This window comes from Brachyistius frenatus, unplaced genomic scaffold (assembly GCF_029030835.1).
Source record: "Brachyistius frenatus isolate BFR_SWC_R1_liver_20210118 unplaced genomic scaffold, ASM2903083v1 Contig_10, whole genome shotgun sequence".
In the NCBI taxonomy this organism is placed as follows: Eukaryota; Metazoa; Chordata; class Actinopteri; family Embiotocidae; genus Brachyistius; species Brachyistius frenatus.
The window spans coordinates 4478164-4497529 of NW_027210609.1; the positions used below are offsets into that span (position 1 = coordinate 4478164).

General features: G+C 41.3%; 2 protein-coding genes across 3 annotated transcripts; both read left to right on the top strand.

Annotated features, from left to right (window-relative positions):
- Positions 1-101: 101 nt before the first annotated feature.
- Positions 102-9328, top strand: shisa4 (shisa family member 4). The gene is made up of 5 exons (XM_069690983.1): positions 102-408; positions 3048-3225; positions 5059-5195; positions 5288-5479; positions 6281-9328. Exons 1-5 carry the CDS (start codon positions 324-326, stop codon positions 6319-6321), a joined length of 633 nt encoding a protein of 210 aa, XP_069547084.1. The 5' UTR covers positions 102-323; the 3' UTR covers positions 6322-9328.
- A 2703-nt stretch (positions 9329-12031) lies between these two features.
- On the top strand, positions 12032-16648 carry lmod1b (leiomodin 1b (smooth muscle)). 2 transcript variants are annotated; one of them, XM_069690985.1, is made up of 3 exons: positions 12032-12619; positions 13759-15477; positions 15550-16648. In XM_069690985.1, exons 1-3 carry the CDS (start codon positions 12344-12346, stop codon positions 15574-15576), a joined length of 2022 nt encoding a protein of 673 aa, XP_069547086.1. In that variant the 5' UTR covers positions 12032-12343; the 3' UTR covers positions 15577-16648. The 2 variants fall into 2 exon arrangements, with proteins under 2 accessions (XP_069547086.1, XP_069547085.1); XM_069690984.1 differs by lacking the exon at positions 15550-16648 and having other exon boundaries at positions 12032-12235; positions 12328-12619; positions 13759-15538.
- The last annotated feature ends 2718 nt before the right edge of the window (positions 16649-19366 follow it).

Here is a 19366-nt window from a genome sequence, read left to right on the forward strand (position 1 = left end):
ATAATCTTACCTGAATCCTTCAACAGTCTGGGTTTTTACGCTCCGGAATTGTCGCTAGTGCACCGATAGCGATTAATTCCGACGTTTCGGGAAGTACGGGAACGCAGCATCCTCTTCGTCCCGGTTGAACGGCGTCACAGCCGCGATGTGTCATTTCGACGGATAAACCCACCGACCGTTAAACAGCGTCCCGTGTCCGGTGTCCGTTCGCAAACCGGGATAATGCCGGAAAGGGACCGTTAGTCCGGCTGTTTTCTGTTCGTTTCCACCGATGAAAACACCTGCTCCGTGAACCACCGGTCGCTCGGCTCTCGTTCCTAAGGATGGGGATGGTCTTTCCGACGGGCAACATGTCCCTCGCCTCGCTGACTTTGGCGCTGCTCGCCGTCGTCCTCTGCACGTCTCCGGGTAAGATCACGGGCTTCTCCGTCCAGGCCGCGCCGCCTAATGGACGGTAAACGGTTTACCGGTAGATCCCACAGGCGGTGTTTTCCCCCCCCCCCCCACCACCGCCACGACCTTCATGTCCGTTATATATTTTTGTTTAATAACAGCGGACCACTAAACTTGGACTGTGTCTGTCCCCCCACTGTCCCCCCTCCCTGCAAGACAACACGATCTCACGCTGCTTTGTGTTTATTTCTTCAGGCCTGGATAACTGTAAACTAACTGTTTATTGCCCGGCCTCATTTGGCAGCCATTAGCGGAGTCTCCTGTGAACCAGTCCTTCTCACGTTTGAGCATTTCTTTAAATCGAGTTGTTTTATTTACTTAATTAGAAGTGAATTTAAAGAATTAGCTCAAATTAGCATTAGCCTAACAGTTAGCTGCTGGCTTTCCAGAAACAAATCTTTATTCTCCAAACAGCGAGTCGTTTATTTATATACTTCACGCTTTATGCGGGCAATTATTAAACCAACTTTTATTCACGCGCAGGTTGTCCGACAGCCCGATAATAACACAATACATAAGTTATCAAAGTAATTCGATGCGGATATAAAATGATATTGTGTTTAATTGATTTTCCAGCCCCGACTTTGTTTGTAAAAGATTCCTTCATCATTACAGAGCAACTTGCTTATTAGACTGATAGCAGCCAACACAAGTCTGAATTTAAATGGGGAGTTTTACACTTGGTTGCCAGTTTATTAGGTACACCTCGCTGAAGTTAACCTGGCGGTCCTACATTAGATCCTTCCTTTGTGAAGGTTGTAATGTTTATGTTTTATTATTATACAGAGAAGTAGGGCTGGGCGATATATTATCATTTATATTTGTGATCAAATACCTCAATATGTCCAATATTGTGACAATATTGTTGGGATGCAATTGGTGCTTTCATAAAATATTTATACAATGAGATTATTATTATTATTTTTTATTTTTTTTATCGGATGAGTGAGTAAAGGCAAATGATAAAACAAGAAGAGAAGTCTGGTAAGGGCGTTAGATCACAACAATTTACTGTAATGTCGCCTTTAAAACCAGAAAAAAAAGACCAAAAATGCCATATCATGATATTATGATAGAAGATATGTAATTTCACATTACAAGTAATGTGATATCGATATATATATTACCCAGACCAGCAGATGTTTCCATTATTTTGCCTACCCACATAGATATAAATGGGGAGGAGTGGACAAAATAATTCAAACCTACCAGTATGACGCAGCACATTTTAAATGCACCACAAACTGCGGCCGGCAGAATAACCAGAAAGTTGAATCGGCACCTTTTTTTTGTAAAACAATTCAAAAGCAGAACATTATAACCTTCATGAGGGCAGGAGTCACTACGGAGTTGTTCCTGTTCCTCAACAGGCTGGGAGGGTTGACAATAATGTGACAAACGGTAGCTTAAACAAAGCAGGGTAAACAATACTAATAGGAAACGGTCATAGATCAGTTCAAGCTCATATCACAGTGCAGAATATGGCAGCACTTCATTTAGTCCCGATAGGTTCAGGAGCCCGTTCGATATCGGTCTCGGCCCGACTGAAGCCTCTAATGGAGTTTCCATCAGTTCAATACGTTCAACAAGTAAATGCAGCTCTCTGTTCTCTTTTATTTTGCATTCAGCATTTACTCAGATTGTACGGACCGACACACTTAACATTATGTGTCAGTTTTCTCCCAGGCCTCTTTAAAGCAGCAAGGCTTTCAGCGTGCAATTTAGTGTGGCCTTAAATTATATGTTGTGGAGAACATAATGATATGTGCTCTCCTCCAGTCAATTTAACGGCTTACAATATGTTTATTCTATTGAAAGACGGTGTGTATTTCTCAGTTGAACCTTCATCTCCAAAGGATAATCACGTGTGCAGATTTCCCTTTGCAGTGGCAAATAGAATTCATATTCTGATATATGCAATAATTACAGTCTCTTTTTTGTTTTTAAACCAAAAATTCCAAATATTTGATAATTACTGGTCATTAAATTTGACAATTTTCTGCTTTACTTTATCTTATATCATGGTGTATTAAACATTTAGGGTTTTTGGACAACAGGGCAGACAAAATACACAATCATTGACATCTTTATGAGCGCTACAAGATTTTAATAAGCGTTTTCTTGTCCTTTTTCTGATGTTTTTTTTTTTTTAGACCAAAACAATCAGTGAATGAATTGAAAAAAATAACTGTCAGATTAAATAATTTGAGTGAAATGATCCCGAGTTGCAGTCGAACAGATTTTTTTTTTTAATCTCCCGGGTACCCGAGCTCCAATCAGTTTTCAACCTCAGGGAAAACGTTGAATTGTGACTGAATGTGGAATAAATTTTTTTTAAAAAAGCACGAGCAAACGTTTGAAATACAACTGTTTTTTTTTTTCTTTTCCTGAGGGCAGAACAAAGCTGCGTCTGTGAGTAAACAGTCAGGACATCTCTCACTGGTGATAAAACAAACAATAAGAGACGGCAAGAAGGAAAATAAACACTTCAGAGAACAAACTGAATTCGGGCCTGCTGTTTGGTTCTTTCGTCTCACTTTTGGATCGTGTTGCGTCATCCCAGCCTCACACTTTGTGTTGCACTTGTTTTGCAGTCAGCGGGAACGAGGACTGTCTGTGGTACGTGGATAAAAACGGCACCTGGCACAACGGCTTCGACTGCCCTCTCATCACGTTCTGCTGTGGGAACTGCCACCGTCGCTACTGCTGCCTGGACGCCTTCAAGATGATCACAGAGAGGGAGCAGAAGCGCTGCATGCTCTTCCAGTTCAGGTGGGGGCAGATGCAGCAGCAGGGTACAAATTTAATGACTTATTTATTCATTTTCCTTGACACCAAGAGCTCAGTGTGTGTGTGTGTGTGTGTGCGTGCGCGCGTGTGTGTGTGTGTTCCTGATTCAAGGCCGTCGCTGCAGAATCGCATATCCTTCATCTGCTTAAAGCAGGCTGATCCTTTGTTGTTTTTTACAAAAATCTCTTCTCTGCAAGACAGAACACACATCTACAAACATAAATCCACACGTAAGAATAGACTCTAAAAAATATCTTAAAGGTGAAAATGTCGATGCACGTTATTTCTACGCAGCGGGGTCCCTAATTTAGCATTTCACGAGAGCTGAAACAATTAGTTGATTACCAGAAAATGAATATGCTCCAATTTTGAAAATAGGTGCATTGTTTGAATTGATAATCAGGCAAAAATACCAGGGATTATCTGCTTTCAGCTTGTTTAATGTGAGTATTTCCTTCTTCTCTCGTTTGACTGTTAGTTTGGATGAATCAAGCAATAACGTGATCTCCTTTCAGGGGCTATTAGCTGCCTCTCTTGGTCGATGTGATCATGTGACTTAAGTGAGAGGCAGGGAAAGAAGCGTGAAAACAATTAATAAGTAGACCTTCATCTTATCTCTTCTCACAAGTTTCACATAATCACTGTAGTTTCTCGGTAGAATAGTCTCAAGAAAGTGTATACATTTATTTAACCCCAATAGATCTAGGATTTTATTTTTATTGTAGCTATACAATGTTCATATTGAACCCATATATAAACCAATTGAATCAAAATCTTTAACACTTATACTTTATCTTTTACAGCTGGAAAAGTAAAGACGACTAACTTTAACAAACTAGAGGAGTATACTGCTTTATGAGCATCTACAGTATACTGTATGAAGCATTGAAAAATAAATATTAAAGGTACCATATACACCATATGTAAATGATACCGTGAGCTGTAAATAATCACTAATAAAGTGAGGGGATAAAGAAGTTGTAATATATAGAATTACAAATGAAAATCATGCATTGAACTAAAAAGTTATTCGCACCATAGTATTTAGATTATGGGGTATATAAATTGTTTGTGTACAGAGCGATTTAATTGGTAATAAAGTATACTGGCATTAAACATATACGTGAAAGTGATTTTGCATTATATTGTTCTTCAACAAATTTCTTCCACACCCTTTGTTTCTTCTACAAAAAGCCTGACATCCACCGACTCGTACACAGGCCTGTTTCCACACTTCAGTGGCTGCACTCCGCTAAATGACTGTAATGTCTTCTCATTAGTGGTTCTGTCACATCAGCTCTGTGTGCATTCAGTGGTGTTTTAATGCCACAGTCCCCCGTGAGGGATCGTGATAATGCTGGACTAAGCAAGCTTGTGCACGAGAGGCTGCTGCACGGCGGTTTTCCTCCACAGCACCAGAAACCATCCATCACTATCCAGCAGCGGGCCGACAACCTGCAGCTTATTTAAGCCCGCCGGGAGATCAGATCAGTGGGCGGCCAAGGCTGAGATGAAATGGATGGCTTCGTTGCTTCACCGAGATTATGAGGTGATGGAATCTGGGAGCGGACGCAGACACGCGGGATCGGACATCCTTTACTGAGCTGTGATATCAGGGTCAGTCTTTGGTTAACAGTGTCTGAATCAAAAGCGCTACAGCCATCTCTACTTTAATCCACTCGCAATTAGCAGGACATGGAGAGAGGAATAACATGTACATGATCAAAGTCACAAAGGGAATGCTTTGTAACCCAAGTCCTCCACTCTTTGTTCTTTCTTTTTTTTTTTCTTCTCTCTCTCTCTCTCTCCTCTCAGCCCCACCACGTTAGCTGGCATCGCCTCCTCCATCCTCCTGTTTGTGGCCATCATTGCGACCATGGTCTGCTGCTTCATGTGCTCCTGCTGTTACCTCTACCAGAGAAGGCAGCAGAGGGGCAGGACACCTTACGATGGTCAGACCTCCGCTCTTTAGATCCATGTCTGTGCAGACGACCATGAGGTTACAGTTTCCTTTCAAAGCTGTCTTTATGTGTTTGACCCACAGTCCAGCAGATCCCCATGGCCAGCTACCCAGTGGAGCCCATGTATGATGCTTATGGAAAACCCCTCGGACCCTCTGATTATCCACATGCAGGTTATCCAATGGCGCCCCAGTATCCCGGCATGCCCCCACACTACGCAATGATGCAGCCGGGACCTTACGCACCACACCTGATGGATCCTGCATACAGCCAGGGTAAGAGCACCGTGTTGAACTGAGCTGAAAGGTTTCCTGGCCACGGTGTTATGTATGCTTTTTCTTGATCATTAATATCAATAGCTCTTTTAGTATGTCACAATAAAAAAAAAAACATTTGCACATAAATCAACATCGAGAAAAGGTAAGCTGTTTTACTTAACGTGCAGAAAAGAGGTGGCTCCGTTTAAAGCATTATTGGAGTATAAGAATAAGGATGTTTGGTTTCTGATTCTGCCAACAAGATATTCTGACAATTACTGCAGAAACTGATGTTTCTTGTAGCACCAACATTTCAACACCTGCTAAAAGGACTGAACGCCTTGACTTCCTGTATCTGTTTCAAATTAAAAGCCTTCATTTTAAATGAGAAGCTTTAGCGTTTCATAAGCAGTCCAGCCATTCCCTAGGTTTTGACCTCGTCTTGTTTTTACAGACAGTCGTCGCCACCAGATAACAGCTCCTCTCGCTCTACGATAAGGCATTTAAGATTCTGAGTGAAATGTCTCGACGACTCGTGCCATTAAATTTGGTAGAAGCGTGTCCCAAGTCCACCTTCACAGAGCCATCAGCAGATTGTTAGTTGTCCACACTGAAAGTCAGTCAGTATTTTGTTTGTTTAACCACATCTTTTGCATATTGTGTGTTCCTGCTCTGAGCTCCCCTTAATTTTCACCAAAAAAAAAACCCAGAACAATATTGTGACCAGAAAATTGTATCTTAAGTCAACACTTGTTTTCAACATAATGATAATGTACTGAAGAGCCGACGGCTTTCTGACTTTGCCTATTTATTTTTCAGCTCCACCACCTTACTCTCCACCTCAGTATCCTGGTCACTGACGGGCTCGTCTTCACGGACACTCAGCGGGAAACAACTGCAACTGAGAGAAATGACTGTTTCAAAAGGAGAAGGCAGCAACACTCTCACACAAACACACGCAAATAAACAAAACACACATGCACACTCAAATAAACGCTACAGCTTCGACTAGCAGTGGTTTGTCTGTGACAGAGCAGTAGGCACTTTAAGATGTTTTTTTTGTTGTTGTTGTTGTCGTTTATTTAGAGCGTTGTCCTACTTCTCCGCAGTACTAACGTAAATCAGTTCCTGTCCTGCAACCGGACGCCCGATCGCTCTGGGCGGGTTTCGCTGCAGGTTTCACATGACCCTTAAAGTGAGGAGGTATCTGCATCTCGACGCTGCTCTGACACGCTCACCTCAACGGCAGGGTGTCACCTAAAACAGAGGCTCTTTACCCGTACAGGAGAGGGATGAAAAGGTATTTACAAAAAAAAAAAAAAAAAAGACGAGGCACTCCCTCTTTATTTGTTAAAGGAAAAAAATGTTTTACTTCCTCACTTTTGTTAGATCTGGATAAATTGAAAACTGCCCACGGCCACATTCCAGGTAATATCTGTCACTGATCCACATTCTCCAGTTACGATAACATGATGTGTTTATATCTGTATTGTTTCTTTTGCTTCGTGATAGAATCTAAAGTAAAAAAAAAAAAAAAAAAAAAAAAACTGGAAATAAGGCAAGCATGTCACAAGGGTGACATTTTTGTGTCAGATGGCTTACTGGATTTTATGGTACTCGCAGTTCTTTATAAGAATCCTTTTGTCACCTGTTAGTTTGAGCTTTGTCTCGTCTTTTTTTTTTTTTTTTTTTGTATCTGACTCGAGTAATTACTTCAAGGTAGTTAAATAGTGGCACCCTTCTCATGTACCATCTCAACGTCAGCATGCTACCCAGTCAAAGTTACCTGTCCTCTTCTGCTTCTTTTGTTGTTTTAAATGAATTATAGACGAGTTTTAAGATTAACCCTATAATGCCTGGTAGGATGTTTCACACTGAAATTCTTGTTAAGTGTTTATTTCTTGTAACATATCAGATCAGGGGAGTTACAGGCCATGCTGCTTGATGAACACAAAATGTCCCGCCTTATAATGACTAACCATGAAAAAGAAGAGATTAACTATTTAAATGCATATTTTGTAAATCTGTTCTTCAGCTAAATATTTTCTGATATTGTAACAAGTTATTTTAAAACGATGTATTATTATAACTTAAGATATGACATTTTGGCATCTTTCCGTTGAGTATTTATTATTATTGAGGTTACCTTTTACTGTGAATGGGTTCTCACCTCCTGGACTAAGCTGCAAAGCCAAAAACGACTACTGCCGGAAAACTAGGCTTTGTTGACCGCGTCGCCTTGAAGAATTTGTTTGACATTTTTGGAGGCACGTTTTTGCTTTCCAGCTGAGAGTTGAATGAGAAGATTGACACCATTCTTGTACAATGGAGGAAAAAGTACTTCAAGGTAGTTACTCAAGTAAAACTACCAATACAACCATGTAGAAATACTTAAGTCGTCCTCACAAAAGTTTTATCAGTGAAACGTACCAAATGTAAACGTAGTCATTATGCACTATATTCTATGTTGGAATAATTTATATTATTGAATTATAATTATTGTTCCATGAATGTGTTACTTAAATGTAGCAGCTGATGAAGGTGAAGCTAATTATAACTGCCTCATGTACTGCTGGGTCGCTCACAAATGTATACATGAGAATGAATATGCTGATTATTTTGTATGAATAATGGGAATCTGCAAGGAACTAATAAGATACCTCAAAAAGTAGTGGAGTAAAAATAATAGTTCCCCCGACGTACAGAAGTACACAAGTATACAGTTGTGCAAAATGGAAATAGTCAAGTATTCAAAATTCTCCTTAGTGCAGTACTTTCTACCACTTTTTGTTCTGATTATTTGTGTTGAATTTGTGTCTTTTATTACAAAGTGACAGTACAGACAGACAGGAAATGACACGTAATAAAGGTCTGGCCAGCAATTGAACCAGGTGTCACTGCTGATGGCATTTGCGCCCTTTCTACCACTCGTATGATAAACTTCGGTGGGGGCCAGCGGGCCGTTAGCCTGGACTGGCATCAAATAAACAGGGGAAACCCCGCAAGACATAATGACGAATGAGCTGCAGAGGAGATGATAGGTGGAGTTTTCTGCCCTCGTACAGAGCTTGGGAGTAGATTCTGGGCGTTGTAAAGTCTGTTTCCCCCCGAACTTTAACCTCAACCTATCCTTCATCCCGAACCCCAGCTATTCTTCTTTTGCGATTCCCGCCAAAACTTAAAAACTGGTTATCTAGTATCGACACTAAAATAACTGGCCGCCTATCCGTCTTCTAATCTATCCTCAACTCAACTAGAAAGCAGATGGGTTGACTTCCGGAAATGTCAAACGATTCTTTGAACTGTTCACCGACAGATTGGGGCTCCAGAGAGGTCAGGGCCTGTTACCTGTATGAACGGTGGAACACGATGGGTCAAGCGTGCGCTGTCCGCCTCCTCTAACGGGTGATTCCCGGATCGTCTTTATTCAGGTGCATCGAACAACTCAAATTGTATGTGAAATTAAGGTGCATATTGACACTGTTGATCAGAGAAGCATAGGCCTGAGACTTACTGCTGTGTAATGTCAGATGAGAACCGCTAGTTTACAGCGTAAATGATTCACTCCGACGGCGACGTCCACATGTACAGATTTGTTGAGCCTTTGTAAAGCACAAGGAGAACGCTGGGATTTTCTTCGTAAGATGCTTTCATATGTAGTTTGACATAACGATGATGTTTCCGTTTATTTGTGCTTCTAAACCAACTCCATGAGTGTGTTTTAATGAAACTGACATCAGTTTGGCAAAATAACGTGTCCGGATATGGCTTGTTGTCTGTTGTCATATGGATGGTATGACATTGTAATATAAAGTAAGTGAAACATTTTTATTTCTATTAACATAAAATTTAACTTTGGAATGTAAATTGCAATTGTCTGCTGTGTCTTTTATGTTTAAAGAGCTTTGTTTTTATGAAATCCAACTGTACATAATGAGAAAACGGTTTGTTTACATGAGAGTAGCCACTAGATGTCCGTATTAACCTCCAAGCAAAGTTAAATGTGTTCAGATGTTTGTCAGAATGAATTAATTTCACTGTCATCAAATAGCATCACCAGACGCTTAACTTTTGTTAACATATTTAGGGCCCGAGCATCGGTGCGAAAGCCCTATTGTTTCTCGTAAAAATGTTCTTACTCGTTCGACGTTCTTATTCTCACGTAAAGTGATTTGCCTTTTTGGAGGCTTTATCATATTCAAAAACTCATGAAAGTGGATACGCATTTGTCTCCCGGCGAAAAAATGTCGTATTCTGGTGGAGTCGCGAGTGGGCGCGGCCAAACGGCTCGAGAGCGCCCCCTACAGAGATGCCCCGGCGGCCACATTTACCTAAATTCACCAAATCCGGTGGACACGTGTATCACACCTCGACGCACAAAAAAGTTACATTGCACCGTGACGTCAACTCGACAGGAAGTCCACCATTTTGAATTTAGTCGCTTTTATGACTTTTTAATTATATTTTGGACGACATGCTATATTAGTGACTTTTCCGTAACGTAACATGACATTTCATTTAGCTGATGCTTTTATCCAAAGCGGCTTACAATAAGTGCATTTCAACCATGAGGGTACAAAACCCAGAACAACAAGAATCAAGAAAATACAATTTCTTCAAGAAAGCCAAACTACAAAGTTCTATCAGTAAGTGCCATTTTAAGTGCTACTAAAGTTCTACTATTCAAGGTAAAGTCTGAAGAGGTGTGTTTTTAGTTTGCGGTGGAAGATGTACAGAGTTTCTGCTGTCCTGATGTCGGTGGGGAGCTCATTCCACCATTTAGGAGCCAGGACAGCAAACAGTCGTGATTTTGTAGTGTTTAGCTCAGTGAGGGAGCAACAAGCCGATCGGTAGAAGCAGAGCGGAGGGAGCGGGCTGGGATGTCGGGTTGGACCATGTCCTGGATGTAGACTGGACCCGATCTGTTTGTAGCACGGTACGCAAGTACCAATGTTTTGTTACTTTGTTGCTACATTACTTTAAGTAAGTACTTTAAGTAGTAATAGATGTTTTCTCAGCAAACAGATAAAATCAGATAGAAAACAGCTTGTCCTCCATTTTCCAAGGGATTAGTGTGTCACAGAAATATATTTACACAACTGCAACATTAATGAAACAATAAAAGGGGCAAATCAGGTACAAACATTGTTTTTTCCAAATTAAGAGCACGGGATGTAAAGGAACACGGGAAGTCAGTTCAAATCCTTCCTGTAACGCTGCAGGTAGATTTTCAGGTGGATTATGGGTTAAATGACGAGTCAGCACCAGAAGTCACAGTTCAAACTAAGGTGTATAAAACCAGGAGTGTGATGAGCTCTCAGTGTACAAATATAAAACGTGATATTCAGCTTTAAAACACACCTGCACAGGTAACACAAGGTCATCACGGCACTTTGCGTTACTTTTTATAACAGCCCCGCCCTGAAGACCCCTGTGTGGTAATATTCACTCATAGTCACAGCGCCCCCTGTTGGCCACTGGAAATGACACTTCATACTTTCACATTCTACGTGGAGCTGGTTGATTACATGAACATAAAGTCGGGTCACAATAACCTAAACATGTAGTTGATGATATATTGAGACATTCGTTCAACTTTGTCAATGGGCGTCGCCGTGACGTAATGTATATTACATTTACATTTCACTTTATACTGCAGTTATAAGGACAACGTACACCTTAGATTTGTATACATTATTATTGTCTTTACAGTAAATATAGGTTTATGATAGTTTTTAGAAACCTTTTATTGTCTGTACGTTTCTCATTTTAAACCTGACCTTTATTGTAATATAAAAATGTTCCTTAAAAGGTAACTTTTTTTTACTGTAAATAATTACACATACTATTTGGGATAAAAACAACCACATCAGTATAGTAGAAAACAAATGCAACATTGCAGAGAGCTTTTTCCTCAAGACCAAAAAAAATGTAGATTGAAGCTGCAGCTTTTTGCACACACTCTTTATACAAAGCACAACTTATTTGACACCAAAAATATCATAAACAAAATCTCAATGTCAAAATACAATAACTTTTAGTCCTCACCCTTTGTTTCATGTATATTCTCCTAAAATCAAACCAACTGTTTTTTTTTTTATTCAAAACATCTTCGTAGGCATGATTTTTGTCTCTAAATTTCATAAACAGTGGATATCATTTCTTACTGCACACTGGCTTCTAAACGTTATTTCACTTTGAACATTTATTTATTCTTTAAATTAAAAAACTGTCCCCCCTCACCCCAAATAAAAATCACTGTCCCACTAATTTTACAGTGTGCTTTTAATAAATAAAACAATTTTTTTTTTTTTTTTACTGATAAGTGTTTTTCCCCAAAATGTTGGGAATATGATTTTTTTTTTTTTTTAAACACTGACCTTTCTCACTGTGTAACTACTAAATAAACAATCAGGACCTGGTTTCATGCACAAACACAGATTGTGTAATAGGAAGTCTGTGAAAGTCTGCTCTGGCATCTCTGTAAACTTCAGCCCTTCCCATTACCTTTAAAGGAGTGTGTACCCTGAACTAAATATGGACATGCGCTTTCACAGGATTTTGAAGAATGTCCCAGCCTCACAGTCCACTTTGATGATGAGAGCCTCTTGCAGTTCGTCACTGGTACCCTTCACTGCAAGACTGCGAGTCCAGCCTCTTTGCGCCAGGATTGATGTCTCTGGTAGCTTTTTGGTAAGCGGTGACAGGACGGCAGGACATCAGCTTCGGCACATCGGAATACTCATCTTCTCACCACAGGAGAGAAACTACACAGTAATCTGATTTAAAATAAAAGGAATTTACTCACTAACACCACTACCACCTCCAAAGAAACCAACTCTCTCTGTTCTTCTACACGGGCGAAGCAAATCTTAGGTAGTCATGTCCAGGCGAAAGGTGAGAGGCCTGACCCGCACGGGTCGCCAGGTCAGCGAGGACCCGGACCTGGACAACCTGCTGTCCACCCTCTCCCCCGAAGAGGTGGAGGAGCTGGAGAAGGACATTATGAAAGTGCCAGACCTCAACCCAGAGGACGGGAAGATCATCGCCCAAGGGGAGAGCCAAGCTGCGCAGCCGCCTGTGAGCAACAACGTCCGGGATGCGACAACTCGAAGTGAAACCAAAGGGAGGCTCAGTCAGAGGGAACAGTCATTTGAGGTTAGTGAGGAAACTTTAAGTATGATCTGCATGTTTTTAAGACGGTCTTTACTTTATATTTGAGCTCCTTCAATCAGATTTGAAGAAATAACCAACAGGTGGTTGACTTTAAATTGAATGTATGACTGACAGATGACAGCATTACATAATATCCACTGTCCCAAGGTATTCTAATGATAGCTTCCATGTGCTATTTTTCATTTTGCTTGAAGCAGCTGGACCTCATGCACCCCGAGGCCGTCAGCTCAAAAAATAGCGGGTCCCCAGAGTGGGCTTCTGTGCCAGGAAAAACATTACTTTCCCCTCTGAGGCTTGCTTGCATCCATCCCACATCTTTAGCCATCATCTCACTGGCAGAGAAACAGCCTCTCAGTAACATCCAGAGACATTTCTATTAATCCTCGCGACTCGTTATAAATGTTTTTGTTGTCAACAGAAACCGATAGCCGGTGAGTCAGGGAGCAGGGTTTCTAGCAGCTTGTGTGTTTAAAAGCGAGTCACTCCAGTCGATGGAGCGGCGGCCCTGCGGGGCTTCTTAATCCCGGCCTGATGGAATTCCTTGGTTGATTGCTCCTATGCTCACTGCCTTTTAAGGATACATCTGCCAGGGCCACAGGCTCACACAGCAAAACAGACGGAGGCTCACAAATCAAACACTTAGCAAGCTACTCACCGCAAATGTATCCCTGCGCTATAAAAAATGATTCCTTGTCCTTTAGCTGACTGTAAACACACATGCCATATTGTGTCAGAGAGAGTGGGTGTGTTTACAATGAGCAGTTGGATGAGGAGCTGTTTTATAGTGAAGAAATACAGTATTTGCACAAGTATTAACACAATTAGGCGTCATACATGCTGTGTATGTCATGCAGTATATAGTGTGTGTTTGGAAAAAGAAGTTCTGCACCGTTTATCCAATACAAATTTTGAATGATGAGACTGTAAGGATGTCAAACTCCAGTCTTTTAAAAAATGTGATATTACAGCATTGTTCTTTATCTGCTGTATTTATTTAGGTTTTGGGCACCACATCCTTTGACATACTCCACCACACTGACGTTTGATTATAATTGTTTGGTTTTTGGTACTGTCATATTCATGTATTCAAGTGCTTTACTTACATATTTTTCCTTACGCAGGGTGAACTGAAGAAAGAGAGCCGGAAGCAGGAATACCTGAGGAAGATGGGCCTCAGCCAGGAGGGGAACGATGACGCAAAAGTAGGATTGCCAAAACAAGCAAGTGTCTCCAGTGAAAGAGACATCAAAGTAGGAGATAGGAACAGCAAAGGGCCTGAAAGTTTGACAGAGGAGCAAAGTTGGCGTTCGAGTAGAAACAGGAAGCAGGAAAACCGAGAGACTGAAGTGAAGGAGGAGACCAGCGAAAAAGAGAAATATGAGGACAATAAGTTAAGAGACAGAAGAGAAAACAGGGAGAGCACAGGTAGCAAAACAAAGGATATGATCTCCAAGTTACAGGAAAAAAAGGGTGACAGCAAAGAGAAGGAAAAGAAAGAAGACTGCAGGAGAAGAGACGACAGCAAAACCAAAGACATTATCTCAAAGCTGCGAGAAAAAAGCGATAAGGATGCAGGAAAGGAAAAGGACAGAAAGTCAGAGGGTATCAGGACACAAGGGCTTGTCTCTAAGATGATTGAGAAGAAGAGCAAAGCACCAGAAAGCCAGGCTCAAGAGAGTAAATCACAAGAGAAGAATCCCAAAACAGAGGAGAAGAAAGTTGAAGACAAAAACAAAGCTGATGTCAAAGTTGAGCGACAACTGTCTGAGAAGGGTGAGGTGCAGGAGAAATGTGACAAGGCAGAAAAAAGAACAGACAGAGAAGAGCTGGTTAACCACAGTGACCACGTGAAAGAGAAAGATAAGATTAGCAGTGAGAAGAAAGCCGAGGAGAAAAAGGAAAAAGAGGACAGTAAAGGTAAAGTTAGAAAAGTTGAGGAAACCCAGAAGCTTGGTAACTGTGTGGCCAAAAACAGCCCAAACAGCAAGAAGAAAGAGGAAGACGAGGAGGACGAAGACTCGAGCATGTTCGATGAGCTGATGCAGCAAGTTAGAAGCAACGACCCCTCCCTCACTGAGCTCAATGTCAACAACTCAGAGGTCATCAAGACGAAAACACTCATCGAGTTTGCAGAGGCTTTGCACAACAACTCCCACATCAAAGCGTTTGCTCTGGCCAACTGCCGCGCGGACGACCACGTAGCTTACGCCATCGCTGGCACGCTTCGCAGCAACAAGACGATCACCAGCATCAACCTCGACTCCAACCATCTCACCGGCAAGGGCATCCTGTCTCTCATCCAGGCGCTGCAGCGCAACTCCACACTGACCGAGCTCCGCTTTCAAAACCAGCGCCACATCTGTGGAGGCAAGACTGAGATGGAGATGATCAAGGTCCTGAAAGAAAACACCACCCTGCTCAAACTGGGCTACCATTTTGAGTTGGCGGGACCCAGGATGACCACAACAAACATACTGAGTCGTAACATGGACAGACAGAGGCAGAGGCGTCTGCAGGAACAGAAGCAGGCGCAGGCCAACGGGGAGAAGAAGGACACGCTGGAGGTGCCCAAGGCCGGAGGTGGAGGCTCTCTGAGGTGCTCGCCAAAGGCCTCCCCCAAACCGTCTCCCACCCCTTCACCCATGCCTTCGCCAAAGCTGACTCCCAGAAGAGGAGCTGGGGGTCCGGCTCCACCACCACCACCTCCTCCTCCTCCTGGGGGTGGGCCACCTCCTCCTCCACCTCCTACGCTGGATGGAGACCGCTCAGGTGGTCGTAAGAACTCAAGGGACCAGCTGCTTGCCTCAATCAGAGGAAGCAACGTTAAACAACTGAAGAAGGTACGTAAGAAGGGGAGAGTTTTGCGCCGCCATGCTGCATTCAAGTATTCTTACATGTGATTTTTCCCATAGGTGCCGGTGCCAAAGTGGCTGCAGTAGTATTTCCTGTTGGAATATAAAGTGAAGAAGAAGAGCGAGGGAGAACAGACATGTCACAACCGGTTTTCTGGGAGATAAACTCTACATCACCCTCCTCCCCCGGGGCTAGTTAAAGAGCTGTTTCGTGGGACGGGTAGAGAGAGCGAAACACGAGAAGGTTGGATGACGAGCCCTCACTATGAATTCTCCCCTCAAACACTGGACCAAAAGGACTCCGTGGAGAATGAGTGAAGCAGGGCCCTCTGTCAGCCGACCGCAGACAGTGCCAGGAGTTTGAGGCTGTTTGTCTTCAGTTCATATTGACGCTTTGCTGGTTATTTGCACTAGATAATATGAAGCCGATCATATAACATGTTGGCTTGTATATGCATCCGAATGTGAGCGTGTGGTGGGAGCGTACGATGAGCTTAATAAATAACAAATAACTCTTAATAAAATTCTAATATACTAAAGTCTATAATTGATATAGTGAACATTCATTTGACCATTTATTTATTCGTGGAGAAGGAATCCACCTTATACTTGTCACTTGTAAATCTGTTCAAACTGGGAATTCTGAAATGGCGGAAATATCAGGGAATTAACAAACATGGCGGCCTGACTTAAGAAATTCTGGGTAAGAAAAAGAAAAAAGGTCAAGGTGGTCTTTGATTGTGTGTCTCATTGTCAAATCTCAACACATCTCAGGCAGGCTTGGAAAGCAGGCCAGTGGAATCCTGGTGCATGACGACAGACTTTTTAGTATGGAAATAATTACATAATTTTTTAATCAGGAAGTGCAAACGGCTGTCCGTCAGTGTCTGATGTTTTATTTTGTAAAGATCGATTCTAGCCTTGGTGTATCTTACATAACTTTTATGTAATACATCTACATGTCTTAACCTTTGTGGGATTTGGGAAAACCATTACAGGCTTAAATCAGCCCTCCTGTTCATTAAAGCCGTACTTTTCAGTGAATGTTGGTGAATTCAATGTGATTAACAAAACAAACTGAGTGGTGTAATGAAGGACACACATGTCTTGTTACACATTTCTTTTCTTACAGAGCCTGTATGTCTTCAATAAAAGATTATGGTACGTTTTCAATTGTTATGCCTGCCTGATAACATTAATGGGAACGTGTTTTTCAGTATGATAAATCCAGTTATGTATTAATATCTCACGAGCTGTCACTCACCTTAGCCGATCTGGTCTGTATAAAATCACACACTGTGAATAATATTCTCAGGTATTTCCACAGTGTACATTCCACTTCAGATCTAGTTGGTAAGAAAGCATAACAATTATAGAGCCATATATAGATATGTATCCATAGCCGACAGCCAACGTGGAGTATAAATAATAGCTTCAGGACTTGTTGTTCTGCGTGTGAATTCTGACACCTCAAAACTCAAAAATGTGTTTTGCTTATTGTTACTTCGCAGGGCAAAATGTTGTCCTGCAGAGTTTGAATTTAAACCTGGCGGTTGTCACTTTTATCTGCTAATGTTTGTCTGCACTCACCTTTATTATGAGTTCAAGACGTTTACACACAACTATGATTTGTGTTCCAGTAGGCATCTTACAAAAGTGTGATGCTGGAATCCTCCAATATAAGTATACTGAAAAGTGACTTTCCCATGAAGTATGGGAGACGTCTTTAGTTGAGTACTTTAACTTTTTAAATGAACAATATTTGTTATTTATAGATTCTGGACTCATTTATGAAGGAGTAGCTCTAATTAACGAATTGTTAACGAGGTAATTGAACTCTCTGTGGAAAACAAATGACCAGACTCAAATTCTTATACCCAGCGTAGCATATTTTAACGTCTTAAAAAAATATGTATACAAGATAGTTTTATTTGATGCACTACTCCATCATAGTCATCATGTTTAAAGCTGCATGGATACAGTGAGAGCTGTCTGCTGTCTCCCCACCAGCTGGAAAGGTATACATCATCCTTTGTGTTTCAAAAGAGGAGAGGAGAGCAGCAGCAGCAGGCCAGTTCATCTCTCCATGGCCTTGCGTCAGTCTCTGCATCCATGAAATGCCTATATTTGGTCATTTTTCAATGAAAGCTCGCTCTGCAAGTCATTCCTTTCCCGTTCCTAATAATGGGCTGCGAGCCAGCCGTCTGTCTCCCGGCTGTAGCTGCTCCTCTGACCAGTACATCTGGTCTCAGCCGGAGGAAAAAAGACGGGAAGAAATGATAATGTTGAGATAACTGGTGGTTTGGTGTGGAGGGAGGGGAACTCAAGGGGAAAATGGTCATTATATGTATATGCAGAAAACAGTTCAGCTGACATGATAATGTGACACATTTCTGGTTGGTGTTTACGTCAGGCACAAAGTATACCGCACTTCAATTTAATTGTAATTGTGTATTAATGTTCCTTCCTTCTTTTCCGTCTGGTTGGATTAAGCTGTTCAATCCCCCTTTTGCAATTTGAGGACCTTAACTACAACATGAACTAAGGTTTGCTGTGACAGTCTGATAAAAAAAAAAATAATAATCCTGAAACAGGCAACATAAGAGCAGCTAAAATAATTTTGAACAAACATCAGGCAACTCAGGACCTATGAGATTACATTTTACTGTACTTTTTCCACATAAATTTACAATGAATCACCTGACCACAAAATAATTACAGCGAATCACAGTGAAACTCTTCTGTGGTAAACCTAACTCTCTCACTGTTTTTCAGTTCTAATAGTTGTGCTGTGTTTCAGTCAGTCAATCTTTTTCAGCCACATCTTAGTTCACAAATAGTCTGAGTGCATTCATAGATCTCACTAAACAAACAAATGCGTGTCATTAAACAATATTGGCACTTACCAACCATGTGTAAAAATGTGACGTCGTTAAACACTCCCCCAAAAAAACAAAATAATAAAACATTATTATAAATGGATAAAATAGTAAAAAAAAGCAAAATGGAATAATAACTTATTGATAAAAAATATTGCCTGCTATTATCAATAAAACAGAGGGAGCAAAGCAATGTGCTAAAAATGGTCTTGAATGTGTTTAACCCTCCTGTTGTCCTCGGGTCAAAATGACCCGCAGCCGTGTTCAATCAAGTTCTATTTTATTTCTATATTTTAATATTTTTTTGGGATCATTAGTCATCATTCTTTAAAGAAACCCTCACAGCCTCCTTGTCACCAATGATCCCCAAAAATATGAAAATAAAATAGAACTTGGTTGAACACAGCTGCGGGTCATTTTGACCCGAGGACAACACGAGGGTTAAATGCTTTTCTTCCATTTTGTACTTTTGTCACATGTCTACTCCAAGGAAGTTTAATCGGATAGTTGCTTCTGTAGGTCAGAATATTAAGCCACAATAAATCTGTCTATCTCCTTTTCTTCTTTTCTCCTTATCTTCTTTTGACTATTAACGGTAGATTTTTCTGTCGTTACTCCTCAAATCTGGAACAGCCGGCTCAACAGGAGGCCAAATCAATGAACATCTCAAGTATATTATTTTGATTTCTACTTTTTAACGTTGGCTTTTTCTTGACTTTACAACTTTTATATTTTTTGTCATTCTCTCTCTGGGCTTGCTCATCTCATAAAGCTATGAGAACAGGATCAAACTCAAGTTAACCGTCAAAAACTAGCCTCCTTTGACCCACAGGTTCTCCTCCTCATCCTCGAATTGACCTTTTTCGCTGCTGACACCGTGATTTGTCAAAGCAGGGGAAATATTTATGATGTTCACGCTGGTAAGACATGTCACGTGAGCCTCATCGATTCCAGTGTTTCCCCTACTGCGATGAGTCATGATAACAGTAGTGGAAAAA